The following is a 24,140-nucleotide window of genomic DNA, read 5'->3' as shown; positions in this document are numbered from 1 at the left end:
CACACATGTACACTTATAACTAGGGCAATTTTGTATCTTCAATTAACCTGATTGCATGGGTTTGGACTGTGGGAGGAACTCTACACAGAAAGGACCCGGCCAGCTCCACCTGTGAACTGAACCCAGGACCTTCTAGCTGTGAGGCAACAGTGCTACCCACAGAGCCACCATGCTGCTGACTTTTTAGCACGTCCAATTGCCCAATTGCATCATGACTGCATCATCCTCTCCACTAATGCTGATCCCCGCTCTGATTGAGAAGAACGAAGCTAACCCACACCTCCGACGACACGTGGGCAGCAGCCGTATGCATTTTTTTCACCTACACTAGGTGAGTGCTAATGCAGATCAGCACTGTGTATGGAGAGACACACCCTGACAGCACTCTTTTCCCCATCTCTGTGCAGACAGCATCGATCAGCCAGCAGAGGTCATAGTTGCCTCAGTTATGAGGAGTCCCTATCCGGCTTACTACTAGCCCACCCCTTGCCGGATAGCAGAGCTGTCAGAGATCCCAGCTCCGGTGAGCTAGCGTGTGTTTTACCGCTGCGCCACCTGAGTGGCATGCTGCCCTCTTTTTAACCATGTTTTTCTTATTAAATTAAGCCTTTCACAACAGTGTTTTATTCTGGTTGTAATATTCTTACTCACCACGTCAGGGTCCAGGACCCAAACGAGGGAAGTCCTTGCTTCAAAAAGAAACTAATGGAACATCAAACTGACAATCAGTTAAAATTATAGAAATAATGAGACGTGCACCCTTTTCTCCTCAGTATATTATACTTGGCTTTCAAAGCACACAATTCATTTTATTATTTTTGAATAACAGTAGCCACTTCTAAAAACTGGGCAAATGAAAAGAACAAATTGACTCTGATATTCAACTTTAAGCCAGAATCTAAAACCTAGGCCAAACCAATCAGTCGGGAACATGAAAAATAAAAGCTACATGGAACATAAAAGCTACAAAAAAAGAAGAAAAGGAACTGAGATAATTCATGACATGGCTTGAGGCAACAGGAGACAGCACAGTGGCCCCGGTTCCTAAAATTTGAAGTGAAGTCCTAGGGAAAAAAATTCATATTGACCACTTTCTACTATTTCTTTCGATAAGCGAGAGCCCCGTAAGCCACCAGCGCAGCAATGGCCACCAGTGCAGCACCGCCGTACAGAAGAACGGAAAGCTCGGAGGACACGGGCTCTGCCACGGGCTTCTGAGCAGGAACGGAGGCAGGTTCCACAAGCTTCGGTTGCTGTGGTAAAATGTTCTGTTCTGGTGGTCCAGCAGAGGGTATAATAAGAGGAGCCTGAGATGAAAGGGCCTCCTGTACAACCTGTGGTGGTATCTTCTGCACCAGTGCTGATGTCGGGGATACGACAGGAGGCTTCTGAGCTGGAGTGACCTCTTTAGCTTGGGTCAGTACTGGTACCTCCAGGGTAGATTCAGCTTCAGATTTTTTAACTGGGATTATAATCTGAGGCTCCACAGGAGCTAGAACAGGTTCTGGCTGAGCAGATTTGAGTTTGGGTTCAGGAACAGGCACTGGGGGAGCAGGAGCAGTAGATTCTGGCTTTACATTAATAGCAGCAGGAACAGTAGGTGCTGGGGAATCAAGGGATTTTGGCTCTACATGAACTGGTGGCAAAGAAGCAACCAGGCTAGCAGGTTCCTCCAATGTGACAATGGACTCATCTAGGGACACCAGTGACTCAGGCTCTGTAGGTGGCACTTCTTTAAGCTCTTCTTTAAGGGCCTCCAGTTCGCTCTCCGTGCCCAGCATGCTAAGGACGCTCTCTTGCAGCTCCTCCTCTGCGCCTTCCTCGCCCTCCTCCAGGAGCTCCGCCTCCTCACGTTCGACGTGCACGATGTCGGAATTGGAGGAGTTGTTCTCGCTGCGCTCCTCGGCAATCCCTTCGCCGCTGTCCACGCTCTTGGCGTCCTCCGGCTCCATGTGACCGACCTGAGCCCAGGATTCTTGTCCGCTGAGAGATATGGGCAGGCTCTCTGCTTGCCAGGAGCTTGTTCCGCTGCTGTCTGCCACACTGATGAGCAGCGAATCAGGGGGGCTCAACTGCTCACGGGCCTGCTCTCCTGACAGGATGTAGATATCGTTACTGTCTTCGGCTATGAGCGCGCCTGGGTCCTCCACATCCTCCAGGCTAAATACAGAACTCTGCAAAATGCAAAGATGAGACACAGTTATGATGGATCCAAAACATAAAAGATTTCTGATAAATGTGGATTTGCACAGCATTAGGTATATTAATTAACAAAATATACACTGATTAGCCATAACATTAAAACCACCTCCTTGTTTCTACTCTCACTGTCCATTTTATCAGCTTCACTTACCATATAGAAGCACTTTTTAGTTCTACAATTGCTGACTGTAGTCAATCTATTTCTCTGTGTGCTTTGTTAATTCCACTTTCATGCTGTTCTTCAATGGTTAGGACCCCCACAGGACCACTACAGAGAAGGTATTATTTTGGGTGGTGGATCATTCTAAGCACTGCAGTGACACTGACATGGTGGTGGTGTGTTAGTGTGTGTTGTGCTGGTATGAGTGGATAAGACACCTCACTGTCACTGCTGGACTGGGAATAGTCCATCAAACAAAAACATACAGCCAACAGCAAGCCGTGGGCAGCATCCTGTGACCACTGATGATGGTCTAGAAGATGACCAACTCAAACGGCAGCGATAGATGAGCAGTAAATATATATATATATATATATATATATATATATATATATATATATATATATATATATATATATAATACATTTAATTTGTAATGCACTTTACATTTGTGTACAAATCTCAAAGTGCCACAAGATAAAGATATATATATACTGTATATATATATATACTGTATATATATATATACTGTATATATATATATATATATATATATATATATATATACAGTGTATCACAAAAGTGAGTACACCCCTCACATTTCTGCAGATATTTAAGTATATCTTTTCATGGGACAACACTGACAAAATGACACTTTGACACAATGAAAAGTAGTCTGTGTGCAGCTTATATAACAGTGTAAATTTATTCTTCCCTCAAAATAACTCAATATACAGCCATTAATGTCTAAACCACTGGCAACAAAAGTGAGTACACCCCTAAGAGACTACACCCCTAAATGTCCAAATTGAGCACTGCTTGTCATTTTCCATCCAAAATGTCATGTGACTCGTTAGTGTTACTAGGTCTCAGGTGTGCATAGGGAGCAGGTGTGTTCAATTTAGTAGTACAGCTCTCACACTCTCTCATACTGGTCACTGAAAGTTCCAACATGGCACCTCATGGCAAAGAACTCTCTGAGGATCTTAAAAGACGAATTGTTGCGCTACATGAAGATGGCCAAGGCTACAAGAAGATTGCCAACACCCTGAAACTGAGCTGCAGCACAGTGGCCAAGATCATCCAGCGTTTTAAAAGAGCAGGGTCCACTCAGAACAGACCTCGCGTTGGTCGTCCACAGAAGCTGAGTGCACGTGCTCAGCGTCACATCCAACTGCTGTCTTTGAAAGATAGGCGCAGGAGTGCTGTCAGCATTGCTGCAGAGATTGAAAAGGTGGGGGGTCAGCCTGTCAGTGCTCAGACCATACGCCGCACACTACATCAAATTGGTCTGCATGGCTGTCACCCCAGAAGGAAGCCTCTTCTGAAGTCTCTACACAAAAAAGCCCGCAAATAGTTTGCTGAAGACATGTCAACAAAGGACATGGATTACTGGAACCATGTCCTATGGTCTGATGAGACCAAGATTAATTTGTTTGGTTCAGATGGTCTCAAGCATGTGTGGCGGCAATCAGGTGAGGAGTACAAAGATAAGTGTGTCATGCCTACAGTCAAGCATGGTGGTGGGAATGCCATGGTTGGGCTGCATGAGTGCAGCAGGTGTTGGGGAGTTACATTTCATTGAGGGACACATGAACTCCAATATGTACTGTGAAATACTGAAGCAGAGCATGATCCCCTCCCTCCGGAAACTGGGTCGCAGGGCAGTGTTCCAGCATGATAATGACCCCAAACACACCTCTAAGACGACTACTGCTTTATTGAAGAGACTGAGGGTAAAGGTGATGGACTGGCCAAGCATGTCTCCAGACCTAAACCCAATAGAACATCTTTGGGGCATCCTCAAGCGGAAGGTGGAGGAGCGCAAAGTCTCGAATATCCGCCAGCTCCGTGATGTCGTCATGGAGGAGTGGAAAAGCATTCCAGTGGCAACCTGTGAAGCTCTGGTAAACTCCATGCCCAGGAGAGTTAAGGCAGTTCTGGGAAATAATGGTGGCCACACAAAATATTGACACTTCAGGAACTTTCACTAAGGGGTGTACTCACTTTTGTTGCCGGTGGTTTAGACATTAATGGCTGTATATTGAGTTATTTTGAGGGACGAATAAATTTACACTGTTATATAAGCTGCACACAGTCTACTTTTCATTGTGTCAAAGTGTCATTTTGTCAGTGTTGTCCCATGAAAAGATATACTTAAATATCTGCAGAAATGTGAGGGGTGTACTCACTTTTGTGATACACTGTATATTAGGGCTGTCGAAGTTAACGCGATAATAACGCATTAACGCGACCTCAATTTAACGCGATTTAAAAAATTAGTGCCATTAACGCAAATTCTAGTTCATGTTGACACTTGACTGGTAGAACAAACGTTTTAATGTCGGACTTGCCACCGTTTTTCATTTGCGGTTTGTTAACATAATGTAACCGATCGTGGTAGTGATGCACTTGCATAATAAAGAAATAAATACACGCTATATTCACAAGTTGTCGGGAGCAGAACACTTTATTACACTTAATTAACTTCTTCTTCTGTACCGAATACCGGAAAGCTGAGTCGAGCACGTTAGTTCATGAACTATGGAAGCCCCAAAGGGTCAAAACACACTCACTTCGTGTAGAAACGTCCATCAAACCATCGTCACGATACAACCACAGACAAGTCTGATACAATAACTACACCTTATCCCACCTAAAGCACCGCTGATCTACAGTGTTTGCTGATGGAGAAATTCTAACCTACAATCTGACATTTACTGCCTAGTATGTGAGTGAATAAACTCCCTTACAGTTTTCTCTTGTCCCAGCAGTTTTTAACATCAGTACATTTAGCATAAAATGTGTTCACCATTTTAATTGTAACATTTCACTTAAAAATCCTTGTTTTCTATAACATTTACACAGATTTTTTTTAATGCGATTAATCGCGATTAACTATATGAAATTCTGAGATTAATCGCGATTAAAAATTTTAATCGTTTGACAGCCCTAATATATATATATATATATATATATATATATATATATATATATATATACAGTGTATCACAAAAGTGAGTACACCCCTCACATTTCTGCAAATATTTTATTATATCTTTTCATGGGACAACACTATAGAACTAAAACTTGGATATAACTTAGAGTAGTCAGTGTACAACTTGTATAGCAGTGTAGATTTACTGTCTTTTGAAAATAACTCAACACACAGCCATTAATGTCTAAATGGCTGGCAACATAAGTGAGTACACCCCACAGTAAACATGTCCAAATTGTGCCCAAAGTGTCAATATTTTGTGTGACCACCATTATTATCCAGCACTGCCTTAACCCTCCTGGGCATGGAATTCACCAGAGCTGCACAGGTTGCTACTGGAATCCTCTTCCACTCCTCCATGATGACATCACAGAGCTGGTGGATGTTAGACACCTTGAACTCCTCCACCTTCCACTTGAGGATGCGCCACAGGTGCTCAATTGGGTTTAGTCCATCACCTTTACCTTCAGCTTCCTCAGCAAGGCAGTTGTCATCTTGGAGGTTGTGTTTGGGGTCGTTATCCTGTTGGAAAACTGCCATGAGGCCCAGTTTTCGAAGAGAGGGGATCATGCTCTGTTTCAGAATGTCACAGTACATGTTGGAATTCATGTTTCCCTCAATGAACTGCAGCTCCCCAGTGCCGGCAACACTCATGCAGCCCAAGACCATGATGCTACCACCACCATGCTTGACTGTAGGCAAGATACAGTTGTCCTGGTACTTCTCACCAGGGCGCCGCCACACATGCTGGACACCATCTGAGCCAAACAAGTTTATCTTGGTCTCATCAGACCACAGGGCACTCCAGTAATCCATGTTCTTGGACTGCTTGTCTTCAGCAAACTGTTTGCGGGCTTTCTTGTGCGTCAGCTTCCTTCTGGGATGACAACCATGCAGACCGAGTTGATGCAGTGTGCGGCGGATGGTCTGAGCACTGACAGGCTGAACTCCCATGTCTTCAACCTCTGCAGCAATGCTGGCAGCACTCATGTGTCTATTTTATAAAGCCAACCTCTGGATATGACGCCGAACACGTGGACTCAACTTCTTTGGTCGACCCTGGCGAAGCCTGTTCCGAGTGGAACCTGTCCTGGAAAACCACTGTATGACCTTGGCCACCATGCTGTAGCTCAGTTTCAGGGTGTTAGCAATCTTCTTATAGCCCAGGCCATCTTTGTGGAGAGCAACAATTCTATTTCTCACATCCTCAGAGAGTTCTTTGCCATGAGGTGCCATGTTGAATATCCAGTGGCCAGTATGAGAGAATTGTACCCAAAACACCAAATTTAACAGCCCTGCTCCCCATTTACACCTGGGACCTTGACACATGACACCAGGGAGGGACAACGACACATTTGGGCACAATTTGGACATGTTTACTGTGGGGTGTACTCACTTATGTTGCCAGCTATTTAGACATTAATGGCTGTGTGTTGAGTTATTTTCAGAAGACAGTAAATCTACACTGCTCTACAAGCTGTACACTGACTACTCTAAGTTATATCCAAGTTTCATGTCTATAGTGTTGTCCCATGAAAAGATATAATGAAATATTTGCAGAAATGTGAGGGGTGTACTCACTTTTGTGATACACTGTATATATATATATATATATATATATATATAATTTAAGCCCTTTAAACCTCAGATTATTTATACCTGCTCTAGTTAGTTTGCTTGAGTACCTACAGAAAGTCACTACCTTTGTAAAGTCCAGTAAAGTCTTTTAAGCTATAGTCCTTAAAATATAGTGGGCAGGCTCTAGCTACAGTTTACATAATTTCTCCATTTACAGTATTTCTAACAAAAGGCATACACTAAAACTTGAGAATTTGCTGCTGAAGTGAACGTTGAAATGCAAACATAATATCAGATGTAAAGATGTCTCTTTATTTTACTACATTACTCAACCTAATACTACAGGTGCAGGAGTATTTTCTATTTGAGTCATCAGTGTAAGGAAACACCGCAAAATCATGTTGACAGGTGCATGAACAATAGAAGAACTGAGTGAGTGAGGTTTCGTTGCTTCATTTACCAGAATCCAGACCTACAGTGGGTGCATGCATCTCTAATTTTACCACAATGGCAGTTATAAAAAGCAGCACTGAAGCAGCATACTGTAACACGTGTAGGTTCTGTAACACGTCAGTGCTGCATGTGCAATGTGGCCATCTAGTGGCTGAGAAGAGAACTGTTATTGCCTCAAACATCTACACACAATTGCCAATAATTGTGCCGTTTATTTAGGGGTTACATATCTGTACACACCCTTAGCCTTATACTTGGCTGATGCACATTTGGCAGCAATTACAGCTTCAAGGTGTCTTGAGAAAGAAGCTACGAGCTTGGCACACTCGTTTCTGGAAATTTTTGCCCATTCCTCTTGGCATTTCCTTGCAAGCTCTGCCAGGTTGGATGGGGAGCGTCGGTACACAGCCATTTTCAGCTTCTTCCACAGATGTTTGATTGGATTCAGGTCTGGGCTCTGGTTAAGCCACTCAATTATATTCACAGACTTTCACAGGCTGTGTGCTTCAGCTCGTTGTCATGTTGGAAGGTAAACCTTTGCCCCAGTCTGGGGTCCAGAGCACTCTGGAGCAGGTTTTCCTCAAGGATCTCTATGTACTTAGCTGCATTCATCTTTCCATCTATCAGGACTAGTCGCCCCGGTCCCGCTGCTAAAAAACATCACCACATCACCAGGGATGAAGGTCTGGAAGATGACCAAATCAAACAGCAGCAACAGATGAGCGATCGCCTCGGACTTTACATCTACAAGGTGGACCAACTAGGTAGGAGTGTCTAATAGAGTGGACAGTGAGTGGACACAGTATTTAAAAACTTTAGCAGCACTGCTGTGTCTGATTCACTCATACCAGCACAACACACACTAACACACCACCACCATGTCAGTGTCACTGCAGTGCTGAGAATGATCCACCACCCAAATAATACCTGCTCTGTAGTGGTCCTGGGAAAGTCCTGACCATTGAAGAACAGCATGAAAAGGGACTAACAAAGTATGTAGAGAAATAAATGGATTACAGTCAGTAATTGTAGAACTACAAAGTGCTTCTATATGGTAAGAGGAGCTGATAAAATGGACAGTGAGTGTAGAAACAAGGAGTTGTTTTTAATGTTATGGCTGATCAATGAATATTAACTTAATAGTGCATTTGTTAGAGTGCAGAGAACAATGTGTAGTGGACAGTGGTTTAATGCAACTAAGTAATAATACTTCATTACAGTACCGAATAATTTTTTTTTAAATATTCTATTTAAGAGTTTTTAAATTGGTCAACTTTCACTTTTACTCCACTACATTTGCCCTATGCAAATTCGTTACTCGTTACTACAAAATAAAACAGCAAGAAATTTGGTAGCTAAATGATGTAAGATGTGTGACAGACTGCAAGCAAGCAGGTTTGGGGAATCTGTGATCTGTGCTTGCAAGTTAGATCAACGATTAAACATATTAATGTGCAAGTGCAAACAAGTTCTCTAAAAGCGATGGATACGTTTCGATTTCCACCCAACCCCAGGCATGTCAGATGCTAGCAGAAACATGGTAGTGACAGACAGGAACACCTGTGGCCATAGTCACAAAAAATGTTTTCATATCTAGGAGTGAAAGTCCCCAAAGACAAGACGATACGGAAATGTTGACATTTCAGAATGAAGCCCCCGACTATCAGAAATTCTGCAGTCGAGATTCCAACATTTGGAATCAGCACAACTGAAGTGCAATAGCTGAACAGACAGTCAATTAAGAACTAACATCAAGGATGAGAAAAGCAAGCTGCACTGCACCAAAACATCTAACAAATATCAAGAAACCAAAGTTCAGATCTGCTGTTCCAAATTTTGGCCGTCATGTATTACAATATCAGAAGTGTCAGAACATGTTTTGCTTCTTTGATGACACATTTAGTGTTGAACAGAAAAGAATAAACGCTTTAATTTGTCATATACTGTATACATACACCAATCAGCCATAACATTAAAAACAACTCCTTGTTTCTACACTCACTGTTCACTTTATCAGCTCCACTTACCATATAGAAGCACTTTGTAGTTCTACAATTACTGACTGTAGTCCATCTGTTTCTCTGCATGCTTTGTTAGCCTCCTACATGCTGTTCTTCAATTATTATTATTCTTAGCACTGCAATGACAATGACATGGTGGTGGTGTGTTAGTGTGTGTTGTGCTGGTATGAGTGGATAAGACACAGCAGCGCTGATGGAGTTTCTAAACACCTCACTGTCACTGCTGGACTGAGAAAAGTCCAACCAAAAACATCCAGCCAACAGCGCCCCGTGGGCAGCGTCCTGTGACCACTGATGAAGGTCTAGAAGATGACCAACTCAAACAGCAGCAATAGATGAGCGATCGTCTTTGACTTTACATCTACAAGGTGGACCAATTAGGTAGGAGTGTCTAATAGAGTGGACAGTGTGTGGACACGGTATTTAAAAACTCCAGCAGCGCTGCTGTGTCTGATGCGCTCATACCAGCACAACACACACTAACACACTAACACACCACCACCATGTCAGTGTCACTGCAGTGCTGAGAATCATCCACTACCACTAATAATACATGCTCTGTGGTGGTCCTGTGGGGGTCCTGACCATTAAAGAACAGGGTGAAGGCAGGCTAAAAAGGTATGAAGAGAAATAGATGGACTACAGTCAGTAATTGTAGAACTACTAAAAATATATACTTTTTTGTATGGTGCAGTCTATCTATCTATCTATCTATCTATCTATCTATCTATCTATCTATCTATCTATCTATCTATCTATCTATCTATCTAATATTTTATTTGTTTTAACATCTAGGATCAAACTAAGCTCCTGTCAAAATAGCATCCAAACAGTCTCTTATAACCTGTCTCTCGTGTCATAAATGGCTGTTATAACCACACGCCTACTTGTAGTCAGAACCAATAAAATGCAGACCATCAGACAAGACAATTCCTACCTTACAGAGTAAGAGAACAAGACGTTCCAAGGAAGGCAGAAATGCTACAGGATTGTTTTATTATATGTCTAAAGCAATCACCAAGAAGAAGGAACTGTAAAGATTTTTTTCTCTTGGGTGTGCACAGGGTGGAGCATTCTTTTCCAAATCTTCCATCTGCCTTAGGGCAAAGAATTGGAACAAACATATCAGTATTCCCAAAAAAGTTCAGCATTACGGGTGGAGTGCACCATACAAAACCTGCTTGACAGATTGTATAAAATGGAACTGTGAATGCTTTTATTTTGTTAATAAGTGGACAAAAGTATAGCAAAAGTGGCTTCCTAATTTCTTGTACATAATTAAATATAGCTGCTGACTTCTCTGTGCCCATATAAAAACCCAGTTCTAGATAAACTGGGCTAACTCAACCAGACAGGGGCCATACCTCTTCACACCACTGTCCTTTCAACTGTTCAAATTGAAACACAAAATATGAGAGCCATCATCATGATTAGTAGCAGCAATGATTTACACCGATCAGCCATAACATTAAAACCACCTCCTTGTTTCTACACTCACTGTCCATTTTATCAGCTCCACTTACCATATAGAAGCACTTTGTAGTTTTACGATTACTGACTGTAATACATCTGTTTCTATGCATGCTTTGTTAGCCCCTTTCATGCTGTTCTTTAATGGTCAGGACCACTACAGAGCAGGTATTATTTGGGTGGTGGATCATTCTCAGCACTGCAGTGACACTGACATGGTGGTGGAGTGTTAGTGTATGTTGTGCTGGTATGAGTGGATAAGACACAGCAGCACTGATGGAGTTTTTAAACACCTCACTGTCACTGCTGGACTGAAAATAGCCAACAGCGCCCCGTTTGCAGCGTCCTGTGACCACTGATGAAGGTCGAGAAGATGACCAACTCAAACAGCAGCAATAGATGAGCGATCGTCTCTGACTTTACATCTACAAGGTGGACCAACTAGGTAGAAGTGTCTAATAGACTGGACAGTAAGTGGACACGGTATTTAATAACTCCATCAGCGCTGCTATATCTGATCCACTCATACCAGCACAACACACACTAACACACCACCACCATGTCAGTGTCACAGCAGTGCTGAGAATGATCCACCACCTAAATAATACCTGCTCTGTGGTGGTCCTGTGGGGGTCCTGACCATTGAAGAACAGGGTGAAAGCAGGCTAAAACAGTATGCAGAGAAACAGATCGACTACAGTCAGTAATTGTAGAACTACAAAGTGCTTCTATATGATAAGTGGAGATGAGTGGACAGTGAGTGTAGAAACAAAGAGGTGGTTTTAATGTTATGGCTGATCAGTGTATGTACGTCCTCCTCTCTGGGGGGAAAAAAAGCACTGCATGGAACTAGGGCAGTGTCCCCGATTATCATTTTATATGAGGAATTATCCGATTTATTTTTGGACTCCCCTATGGTGCTCAGCCCGTGGTGTCCTTTGAGTGCGTGTGCAGCACATGATCCCTGCTCTACAGCTGCCACCTCTGTGAAAAGTCTGTTACATAAAGCAGTGGGGCGAGTGGTATGCAGGGCACAGTGTGCCAGCATGAATTATATCCTTTTTCCCCACCCATGCCCTACCGACTGATTTGAGCCCTGTGCTTGCTCAATCATATCCGCAGAACAAAGCTTACTTATTGTTCAAGATCTACTTTCAAAAGACAGGCTGACCTTCTGCTTCCCTTTTCTTAGTCTCTGAATTTTAATTTTATGTAGGCCTTGACTGGTTGCTTCCTAGAAACAGGGTTGGCATGACATCACAACACAGGTTTAGTTTTGACCCAGTGTTTTGAAGGGCAGTTGTTCTTTTGCTCTATGAAGGCCAACGCACAAAGGAATCTGGAAGGGTTTTAGCCCATGCATCACAAGCTCCTCCTGCAATTCTGCATTCACAGCACCTAAAAGTGCACCAGGAAAGTCACACTGCCTTATCAAGCTCGGATAGTTTTACATGCGACATTTTGTCTGTGCTCTTGAAAGCTTTTCTGCGCATGCACCCACACCCTGTCTAACCACACGCCCGCTGTCTTGCATAAACAGGATTTGACATATTCAAATGATTACCTGAGTGTTGTAAAGTAAATAAGACCCAGTCTATAGGACCTTGTCGTGGCACAAAGACACCAATCACTTACACCAGGCTCTATAAATTAAGTCAAACTATTAAATAACTATTAACATCAGAGACTGGATTCAGTTTTTCTACACGAAGTTAATCCCCCCTCCTTTCGTTTGCATCGCATCTTTAAATCTGAATACTATTAAATCCATAAAACAATTTGACATCATCTCCCTGACCCATTTGACCACCCTTTTCTCCCAATCTAGCACTATCCAATTATCCGACTGCATTACGCTTCCTCTCTGCTGATGTTGACCTCCACTCTGACTGAGAAGAGCCGGGACTAACACACGTCCCCTCAGACAAGTGTTCAGTAGCCGACTGCATCTTTTCACCTACATGAGGTGAGTACATGTGTGGATTAGCTTTGTGTACGGAGAGGCACACCCTGATCCTTATTATCCCTCGTCTCTGTGCAGGCTCCATTAATCAGCCAGCAGAGGTCATAATTGTATCAGTTATGAGGAATCACTCCGGCACACCCCTTGAACAACAGCCAATCGTCATTCGTGTAGGCGTGTAGACATATTTAAGTGCAATGTCATTATAATGTGTTAATTGATATTAATTCAACAAAGAAATTCAACACTCATTCACTCACTTTCTTAACCGCTTATCCGATCAGGGTTGCCAGTTGGGGGCGTGCTGGAGCCTATCCCAGCTTTTTCAATGGGCGCAAGGCACACAGTAACACCCTGGATGGGGGCAGGGCAGACACACATACACACACACATACACCCATTCATCTATAGGGAAATTCAGTGTCTCCAATTAACCTGACTGTATGTCTTTGGACTGTGGGAGGAAACTGGAGCTCCTGGAGGAAACCCACGCAGACACGAGGAGAGCATGCAAACTCCAGACCCGGACCGCCCCGCCTGGGGATTGAACCCAGGACCTTCTTGCTGTGAGGCGACAGTGCTACCCACCGCCCAAGAAAATCAACGAAACATGCAATTTGCTTAGTGATGGCCAAACTTTAGCATAAAGCTGCATTCTTTTAAAAGCATTGTTTTTAAACACATAGATCGTTTGAGGCATAGCTATATCCAGTTTGGTGGTTACCTTGTGTCAAGGCAAAGTGAATAAATGATTCCTTTCAGCTGTTTAAGTTAGGAGTCACCACAGCGAATCAGTCAAGTGCATATTTAATTTGGCACATGTTTACACTGGATGTCCTTCCTGATGCAATCCTTTTGTTTATTTGGGCTTGGGACCAGCACTAAGGGTGCCCTAATGTGAGGCTAAGTTCATGTCACTCCATGCGTCTTCTGTTTTAGTAAGTCCATCCTGTGATTCCAACCCCCTGCTACCATTACGCCACATGAGCTCACATTGGTAAGGCAAAGTATAAGTAACAGAATACATCCACCGATCAGCCATAACGTTAAATCACCTCCTTGTTTCTACAGACACTGTCCATTTTATCAGCTCCACTTACCATATAGAAGCACTTTGTAGTTCTACAATTACTGAGTGTAGTCCATACATTTTTTTAAATATTTTTTAGCTGAACTTCACCCTGTCCTTCAATGGTCAGGACTCTCCCAGGACCACTACAGAGCAGGTATAAGACACAGCAGCACTGATGGAGTTTTTTAACACCTCACTGTCACTGCTGGACTGAAAATAGTCCACCAACCAAAAACATATCCAGCCAACAGCGCCCCTTAGGCAGCGTCCTGTGACCACTGATGAAGGTCTCAAAGATGACCAACTCAAACAGCAGCAATAGATGAGTGAGCGTCTCTGACTTTATATCTACAAGGTAGACCAACTATGTAGGAGTGTCTAATAGAGTGGACAGTGAGTGGACACAGTATTTAAAACCTCCAGCAGCGCTGCTGTGTCTGATCCACTCATACCAGCACAACACACACTAACACACTAACACACCACCACCATGTCAGTGTCACTGCAGTGCTGAGAATGATTCACCACCTAAATAATACCTGCTCTGTGGTGGTCCTGAGCATTGAAGAACAGGGTGAAAGCAGGTTAAAAAGGTGTGTAGAGAAACAGATGGACTACAGTCAGTAATTGTACAATTACAAAGTACTTCTATATGGTAAGTGGAGCTGATGAAATGGACAGTGAGTGTAGAAACAAGAAGGTGGTTTTAATGATATGGCTGATTTAATGTTGAGCTATTATTATGCATTATGCTCAGCAATCAACCTGCACACTCAAACATGTATGGGTCAAGATGCCTGCCCTCGGATGCCCTTCCAGCAAAAACAAAAGAAGTGTGTTAGTCTCGCTGTTGTTTCTGCTAAGTGCAGATCTTTGGTAACTTTATTTTTTTACTCCTCAGTACAGGTTAAGTGAAGTTGTAGGTTAATTTATAGTATTGTTTACTTTAATTTACACTGTAAATTAGCATGCAAGTATACCATACAACCCCAATAATCCATATATATGCCTTATAAAATGAAGATAAGTGCCTACCTGGCTTGTTCACGGACCACGCCAGAGAAAGCTAAACAATTACACTTCCACTCTGTCACAGCAATGGATTTAGAACAGCTGTACAGGAGTCCTTGTTCACTCTGTGCACCCTCCTCCAAACAGACAGAAACTCCTCCCTTCGTGTTTGTTATCTGCGAATGAGGTCGCTCGCGGAGGATTTGCTCAAGAGGAATGTGACTCAACGACTGAAGGATTCAGGGACTGAAGCTTAAAAACACACCGATGTCCCTTCCTCTTTGTAGAAGCAAAACAAATTCTAATACAACTAAGTGTTGACTGAAAAATGACACCCTAATCCCCAAGTGAGACTTTTAGGTTGTGTTCACACTTGTCAGCTTTAGTTCAATTTAAACTAACCCTGGTGCGATTGTGTGAACGCTTCCTTTCTAACTCTGGTGTGCACCGAATAAGTAAACAGAGATCGCTTGAGCAGAGGAGTCTTGGTCCGTTTCTAAGCAAATTCTGGTTTGATTCGTTTCAGGTGTGAATGCAATACAAACCAAAGGCATCTAAATGAACCAAACACAACATGATGTCACGAGATGCATTACTAAATGTGCCATGAGAGAAAAGTGCATTAAAAACAAGTCTAGGGCCGCTCAGGTGGCACAGCGGTAAAAAGAAACGCGCTGCAACCAGGGCTGGATTCTGAGAAGCGTGGTATCGAATCCAGCCTTGCTTTACCGGTTCGAAGCTGAGTGGCTATATGAGCAACGATTGGCCGGTTGCTCATGTGGGGGGTGGGACAAAGAACCGGATGTGGGTCTCTCTCTGTCAGAATGCGATTGCGTTCTCTGCCGGCTGATTGGAGGCGCTTACACAGAGATGGGAGAAGGTGCCCTTAGGGTGTGTCTCTCCGCATGCAACGCTAGGTGGCGCCAAACTCGTCAATGTGTGGGTGGCAAAGATGCATCTGGCTGCTGCTCGTGTTTCGGAGGGGATACGGGTTAGCTTCAATCACCTCCGTCAGGGCAGGGTTCGGCATAGACAGAGAGGAAGCACGATGCTAATTGAACAATTGGATGCGCTAAAAGGGGAGAAAAAGGGGTTAAAAAAAATAAAATAAAATAAAATAAAATAAAATACAAGTCTAGGACGCCGCTCAGGTGGCGTAGTGGTAAAAAGCACACGCTGCAACCAGAGCTGGATCTCGAGTGCATGGTATCGAATCCAGCTCTGCCTTACCGGCTTGAGGCTGAGTGGCAATATGAACAACGATTGGCCTGTTGTTCAGTTGGGGGGCGGGACAAAAAGCCGGATGTGGGTCTCTCTCTGTCAGAATGGTGCAATTACGACCTCTGCTGGCTGATTAGAGGCGCCTAGATGAGGAAAGAGCTCTTAGAGTGTGTCTCTCTGCATGCAACGCTAGGTGGCACATCACTCATCAATGTGTGGGTGGCAAGATGCATACGGCTTGCTGCTCATATGTCGGAGGGGATGTGGGTTAGCTTCGATCTCCTCGGTCAGAGCAGGTTTCGGCATAGGCAGAGAGGAAGCATGATGCAAATTGGACAATTGGACGTGCTAAATGGGGGACAAAAAGAGGAGAAAATGCAAAAAAAAAAGTCTAGGATAAAAATGGGTTTTATCTGACATAACAACTGTACTAAGTCTAGTACTTCACTTCACTTGTCCCATAAACTGGATTGGTCGTGGGGGGTGCTGTACTGATGAACGTACTACCAAATCTCTCCATTGTTGCCGGTCGTGTAGCGCAAGTCTAGTACACACTGTGGCAACTCCTGAATACGGTAGCAGCCAAAAAAATAAAAAACAATAACTCAAACTAAATTATACCCTGAATAAATCCCGGTTGTGCTATCAATCTGGTCAGGTGTCCAACGGACAGAATAAGCTGTGTCTGAAGAAAAGCAAATACAACCTCTTCATGATTCATGGAATAGCATAGCATGGCTTTCCGTAAGGTACATGGGTCTGTGAGAGCAGGCTTCTGGCAGGCTGTATGCATGGTAATCTGCGACTTCCCTCAGTCAGAGCAGAGGTGGTGTAAGCAGTAAGGAAACATAATAGGCAATTGTAAAGGACTAGATTAGACTATATTATTATTATATATTATTATATTATTGAGTAATATTATTAAAAAAATGATAAGTATGTTGTCAGTTATGCAAAGCACATAAAAAAAAAACAAGCTCCTGTAAAGGAACTTTCACCTGCTATACATGAGTGACTGAATAGGTTACGAGCCAAATTCATTAGATGCTTCACACAAAAAAAGACACTTCTATTAAACCTAGCATCTATTTCTTCTGCATTGTATAGTTTTTTTTTCTCTTTTTCTCCAAATTTCACCCCAATTTTCTCCCCAATTTAGTCGTATTCAATTACCCTGGTTGTGTTACGCTTCACCTGTACTGATACAACCATCCACTGCTGACTGAAGAGCTCTGCAACTGACACACGCCCCCTCCAACACGTGAGCAGCACCGACTGCATCTTTTCACCTGCACGAGGCGAGTTCATATGCGGACCAGCCTTGTGCACGGAGAGCCACACCCTGATCAGCATTTTTCCCCAACCCCGCGCAGACGCCATCAATCAGCCAGCAGAGGTTGTAATTGCACCAGTTATGAGGAGCCCTGATCCGGCTCATCCTAGCCCTGAACAACAGCCAATCATTGTTCATGTGGCCGCCCAGCCCAGCCGGATGGCAGAGCCGAGACAAGATACGATGTATTTGAAATCCCAGCTCTGGTGTGCTAGTGTATTTTACCGCTGCACCACCTGAGCGGCCTGCTCTGTATAGTTTGTATAGTATATGCTGTTTACATGGATGGTGTGTCTAAAAATCGAACTAAATATTCCAAACCCAAAAAAAATGACCGTAAGCAAAAATATCTAACATAAAAGTTTAGTGTACACTTACAGGCTCATTACCATTCTGGTGCATACGAATACTATTTTAATATATTATTGTAGAGCTATTTTAAATAAACTTTTAACATTTCAATAAAAATAGTTGCATGAATTTCCATCTGGCTGTCATGACCAAGGCTGCACTGCCACAGACTGAACTGGTAAGTCCAGATTAGAAACATTTTAGATGTTTATGGTTCACGTCATCCTAAAAAAGATCAAGGTAGAGGATTCAAGGTCCTAGCTGAGATTTTGTCTCCCTCTTTTGGTACATGAAGAGCATTGTTACAGTATATATACAACCAACTAATGTTTCAAGTCATGACAACAGGGTGAGAATCACATCACTGACACACCCAGGGCAGCGTATACAAATACACAATGTTCAAGGATTTATTTTAGGATACCAAAATAGCAGGATTCCAAAGTACCCGCAGTAAACCTTTACAGACATGACACTAGAAGAACATGTCAAACTCCACACAGATAGTAAGTAAAGTTTCAAACCCAGGTAATCTAATGTAAGGACTAAATTAAGTTGTGAGACACCAACACCATATGTGATTTTACTCATGTTAGATATTTGTTCCCACTGAGAAACCAAATTCTCAAAAATCTGCCACCGCCACACCTTTAAAACTTGCTTTCAGTCGACTGGAGTCATTTTCTACCATTTTTACAATCGTTACCACTACCATTTTTGGCTCTGCACCAAGAGAAGAGTCCACTCACCCATCCACCCTGCTGTATGATGAAGTCTGCCTCTTGTGATTCTTGTAGATACCGCTCACCATAAGCAAGCAGCGAGGAAAGTGGCTGCCCCTTATTCAGTAAAGCTTGTAATAACACCAACGGGACCAAAACCTGAACAGAGAGGAAGAAGATAAAGTAATAAATAAACTTTGACTAAATGAATAATACCTTTTTGGTAAGTGAACCATGTAGGTAGAGCTGCAAAAAAGTTAAATAACAGAATTGTACATTGTGTCTTGACTGACTTATCGTTCATAGTTTAGGCTGAAAATACACTATATTGCCAAAAGTATTCGCTCGTCTGCCTTTACACACATATGAACTTAAGTGACTTCCCGGTCTTAATCCATAGGGTTTAATATGATGTCGACCTACCACAAGTGGCTTTCCACAAGTCGGCTTTCCACAAGGTTTAGGAGTTTGTTTATGGGATTTTTTGACTACTCTTCCAGAATTCTTCCAGTTTATTTGCAAGGTCAGACACTGATGTTGGACGAGAAGGCCTGGCTCGCAGTCTCTAATTCATCCCAAAGGTGTTCTATCGGTTTGCAGGCCAGTCAAGTTCTTCCACTCCAAACTCGCTCATCCATGTCTTTATGGACCTTGCTTTGTGAACTGGTGTGCAGTCATGTTGGAACAGGAAGGGGCCATCCCCAAACTGTTCCCACAAAGTTGGGAGCATGAAATTGTCCAAAATCTCTTGGTATGCTGAAGCATTAAGAGTTCCTCTCACTGGAACTATAGGTGGCGAGCCCAACTCCTGAAAAACAACCCCACACAATAATCCCCCCTCCACCAAACTGCCACGCAGACACGGAGAGAACATGCAAACTCCACACAGAAAGGACCCAGACCACTCCACCAGGGGATCGAACCCAGGACCTTCGTGCTGTGAGCCGACAGTGCTACCCACTGAGCCACCGTGCCGGCCAATGTATAGTAATTAGTAAAATAATTTCATAACTTTTTTTAACAGTTTATTACAAACTCAGAAACTTATTTCTCACCTTATTCCAGCCCCCTTGAGAATGAGAGGATACTTCTTGCACTGCACTTTGGAAATCTTCATAGTCCAGCTGACTGCAAAACATGAACTCAATTATTGCTTGATGTATTTTTTAACTGGCTCTCAGTTCAGTTGACCTTCCACGTAACTCAACAGCTAGCAACCTGTGGGAAAAGAACTAACATATGATGTACGCTATATGGCCAAAATATTTGGACACCTGACCATGAGCTTGTTGGACATCCCATCTAAAAAACAAATGTTATTAGCCAGTCCTCTGAGAAGGCCTCTCACAAGACTTGTGTGTATGTCTGTATGTCTGTGAGAATGTGTGCCCATTCAGTCAAAAGACCATTTGTATGGCTGAGCACAGATGTTGGTCAAGAAAGCCTCAATTACTGTTCCAGTTCATTTCAAAGCTGGTCCAGTCAGGCTGAGGTCAGGACTTTATACAGGCCTCAGGTGCTTTTTATTTTATTTTTTTTTCATGTCTATGGACCTTGCCTTGTGCACAGAGGGTCTTCTCTAAACTGTTGCTGCAAACTTGGAAGCATATAATTTCTTTAATACAATTAATTTATTTCACCTGTTAGCAATTGGTGTGGCTGAACCACATTAATTCAGTAATTAGTAATGGTGACCCAATAGTTTTGTCCATATAGTGTATAGTGTAAAGTCACCACATCATTTCTCCAAATGCTGCTTTTGCACATAACAGGGCAGTAAGGAAACATGCTTGGGAATTACTTTTATTTATTATTATTTTATTTGCATTTAACGCCATGCCCAGCACATATTTGTGCAATTTATGGAATGCAAGGTATTATGTTTCAGTCTGTTAATAGTGTTTTTTTATATTTTGAGTCCACTTTATATTTTCATGGCTACAAGATACACCGACTAGGCATAACATTATGACAGGATCACTGACCTATTGAGGAGTGTTTGTATCGCTGAATCCAGATGTATATCCAGGTCTTGTGAAACACGGTCCCCTAGCACGGCCAAACTATCCTCTATAGAGCTCTCTGGATTCGCTGGACTGAACACTGGGGATGTGTGCCGATCAAAGCCTGTTCTTGGAAAAGCTGCATAAACAAACAGATGATGTGCTCACTAAACAAATGCTAAACTAAAAGTTACACTAATCAGCCAAAACATTAGGATCACTCCCCAAAAGTACACATGGCAATGCCTATTTTGTAACACTTGTGCATGTCTGGGTCAGGGTCATTTTGAATGCTGGGCCGATTGTAGTTACATGTGTTAAAAACAGCAGTAGCACTGTTTACCTATTATAAATATGAACATACTGAATAATAAGATTATTTATATTTTTATAATTTATTCATTATTTAATGTTTATTAGGATTTTAACGTCATGTTTTACACTTTGGTTACATTCATGACAGGACAAGTAGTTACAGGCTACACGTTATGACCACCTCCTTGTTTCTACACTCACTGTCTATTTTATCAGCTCTACTTACCATATAGAAGCACTTTGTAGTTCTAATATTACTGACTGTAGTCCATCTGCTTCTCTGCATGCTTTGTTAACCCCCTTTCATGCTGTTCCTCAATGGTCAGGACTCTCCCAGGACCACTACAGAGTAGGTATTATTTAGGTGGTGGATCATTCTCAGCACTGCAGTGACACTGACATGGTGGTGGTGTGTTAGTGTGTGTTGTGCTGGTATGAGTGGATAAGACACAGCAGCACTGATGGAGTTTTTTAACACCTCACTGTCACTGCTGGACTGAGAATAACCCACCAACCAAAAACATCCAGCCAACAGCGCCCCATGGGCATCGTCCTGTGACCACTGATGAAGGTCTAAAAGATGACCAACTCAAACAGCAGCAATAGATGAGCGATCGTCTCTGACTTTACATCTACAAGGTGGACCAACTAGGTAGGGTTGTCTAATTGATTGGACAGTGAGTGGACATGGTTCTTAAAAACTACAGCAGCGCTGCTGTGTCTGATGCACTCATACCAGCACAACATACACTAACACACCACCACCATGTCAGTGTCACTGCAGTGCTGAGAATGATCCACCACCTAAATAATACCCGCTCTGTGGTGGTCCTGACCATTGAAGAACAGGGTGAAAGCAGGCTAAAAAAAAAAAGGTATGCCGAGAAACAGATAAACTACAGTCAGTAATTGTAGAACTACAAAGTGCTTCTATATGGTAAGTGGAGCTGATAAAATAGACAGTGTGTGTAGAAACAAGGAGGTGGTTTTAATGTTATGGCTGATCGGTGTACATGTTATTCATTTACAGGTTATTCATCAGTTCAGATTCAATGCCAAACACCATCATGAGTGTTTGGAATGTGGGAGGAAACCAAAGCTCCCAGTGAAAACCCACAAAGACACAGGGAGAACATAGAAAGGACCAGGACCGCTCCACCTGGGAATCGAACCCAGGACCTTCTTGCTGTGAGGCGACCATGCCGCCCTGCTGGTATGAATTGTTGTGAATATGGATAAAATGTGAATTTGATTTAAGAGTATGGGAGTGTAAACATTTGTGTTCACATCTATCTGTAAATGTGCATGTTCCTTACACGCAGTGATTTCCTCCTCTAGTTGTTTAAGCTCCTCTTCAATCTGCTCCTTTACCCTTCTGGTCTTGTCCACATCTGTTTCCTGTGCAGCCTGTCCAAATGCTCCTAAAAAAAAAATAAAAAATAAATAAATAAAAAAAAAACTCAACCCTAACAATAAAAACACAATATTTACCAAATATAAATGCTTCATTAAGAAATGCCGAAAATGCACCCAGGTGGCGCAGAGGGATATTCCTTCTCCATAATAGCTAAGTAGCAAAGCAATGAGACTCTTCATAACAGTTTATTTTTTATTAGGATTTTAACATCATGTTTTACACTCTTTGGTTACATTGATGACAGAAACGGTAGTTACTCATTACACAAGATTCATCAGTTCAAGTTTTTAATGTCAAACACAGTCATGGACAATTTTGTATCTCCAATTCACCTCGCATGAATGTCTTTGGACTGTGGGAGGAAACCGGAGCACCCAGAGGAAACCAAGACAGACACCGGGAGAACATGCAAACTCCACACAGAAAGGACCCAGAACATTCCACCTGGGAATCAAACACAGAACCTCCTTGCCTTGCTGTGAGGTGACAGTGCTACCCACCAAGCCACTAGGCCACTCCTCTCCATAACAGTGGTGCATAGAAAGGCAGACACTCTCCATAGCAGCTGTGTGCAGCAAAGTACAGAGACTCTTCATAACAGATGTGTGTAGCAAAGCAGAGACACTAACAGCTGTGCAGAGAAAAACAGATTCTTCATAACAGCTTTGCTTAGCATAGCAGAGACGCATTTCATAGCAGCTGTGTGCATCAAAGCACAGACTCCAAAACAGCTGTGTGTAGCAAAGCACAGAGACTGTTCATAACAGCTTTGCATAGCAAAGCAGAGACGCTCTCCATAGCAGCTGTGTAGCAAAGCACAGGCACTCTCTAAACAGTGGTGCATAGCAAAGCAGAGACGCTCTCCATAGCAGCTGTGTAGCAAAGCACAGGTACTCTCTAAACAGTGGTGCATAGCAAAGCACAGCAACTCTCTAAACAGTGGTGCATAGCAAAGCACAGACACTCTCCATAGCAGCTGTGTAGCAAAGCACAGGCACTCTCTAAACAGTGGTGCATAGCAAAGCAGAGAGACTCTCCATAGCAGCTGTGTAGCAAAGCACAGGTACTCTCTAAACAGTGGTGCATAGCAAAGCACAGACACTCTCTAAACAGTGGTGCATAGCAAAGCACAGACACTCTCTAAACAGTGGTGCATAGCAAAGCACAGACACTCTCCATAGCAGCTGTGTAGCAAAGCACAGGCACTCTCTAAACAGTGGTGCATAGCAAAGCACACACTCTCTAAACAGTGGTGCACAGCAAAGCACAGACACTCTCCATAGCAGCTGTGTAGCAAAGCACAGGCACTCTCTAAACAGTGGTGAATAGCAAAGCAGAGATGCTCTCCATAGCAGCTGTGTAGCAAAGCACAGGTACTCTCTAAACAGTAGTGCATAGCAAAGCACACACTCTCTAAACAGTGATGCATAGCAAAGCACAGACACTCTCCATAGCAGCTGTGTAGCAAAGCACAGATACTCTCCATAGCAGCTGTGTAGCAAAGCACAGGTACTCTCTAAACAGTGGTGCATAGCAAAGCACACACTCTCTAAACAGTGGTGCACAGCAAAGCACAGACACTCTCCATAGCAGCTGTGTAGCAAAGCACAGGCACTCTCTAAACAGTGGTGAATAGCAAAGCAGAGATGCTCTCCATAGCAGCTGTGTAGCAAAGCACAGGTACTCTCTAAACAGTAGTGCATAGCAAAGCACACACTCTCTAAACAGTGATGCATAGCAAAGCACAGACACTCTCCATAGCAGCTGTGTAGCAAAGCACAGATACTCTCCAAACAGTGGTGCATAGCAAAGCACAGACACTCTGCACAGCAGCTGTGTAGCAAAGCACA

The 24,140-nt window shown here is 43.0% G+C and overlaps 1 protein-coding gene across 3 annotated transcripts in view; it reads right to left on the bottom strand.

The window, feature by feature from the left end:
• Nucleotides 1–773: 773 nt before the first annotated feature.
• Nucleotides 774–24,140, bottom strand: part of bcl2l13 (BCL2 like 13) — a 34,651-nt gene continuing 11,284 nt past the window's right edge. For all 3 annotated transcript variants that reach the window (XM_063004131.1, XM_063004133.1, XM_063004132.1), the window contains exons 3-7: nucleotides 22,190–22,294; nucleotides 20,541–20,697; nucleotides 19,611–19,683; nucleotides 18,583–18,714; nucleotides 774–2,174 (exon numbers count right to left, since the gene is read on the bottom strand). In XM_063004131.1, the coding sequence (XP_062860201.1) occupies nucleotides 1,098–2,174; nucleotides 18,583–18,714; nucleotides 19,611–19,683; nucleotides 20,541–20,697; nucleotides 22,190–22,294 (1,544 nt within the window). In that variant the 3' untranslated portion in view covers nucleotides 774–1,097. The remainder of the gene's footprint in view (nucleotides 2,175–18,582; nucleotides 18,715–19,610; nucleotides 19,684–20,540; nucleotides 20,698–22,189; nucleotides 22,295–24,140) is intronic.

This window comes from Trichomycterus rosablanca, chromosome 11 (genome assembly GCF_030014385.1).
Source record: "Trichomycterus rosablanca isolate fTriRos1 chromosome 11, fTriRos1.hap1, whole genome shotgun sequence".
Taxonomy (NCBI): Eukaryota; Metazoa; Chordata; class Actinopteri; order Siluriformes; family Trichomycteridae; genus Trichomycterus; species Trichomycterus rosablanca.
This window is presented reverse-complemented; position numbering and strand designations above follow the sequence as displayed.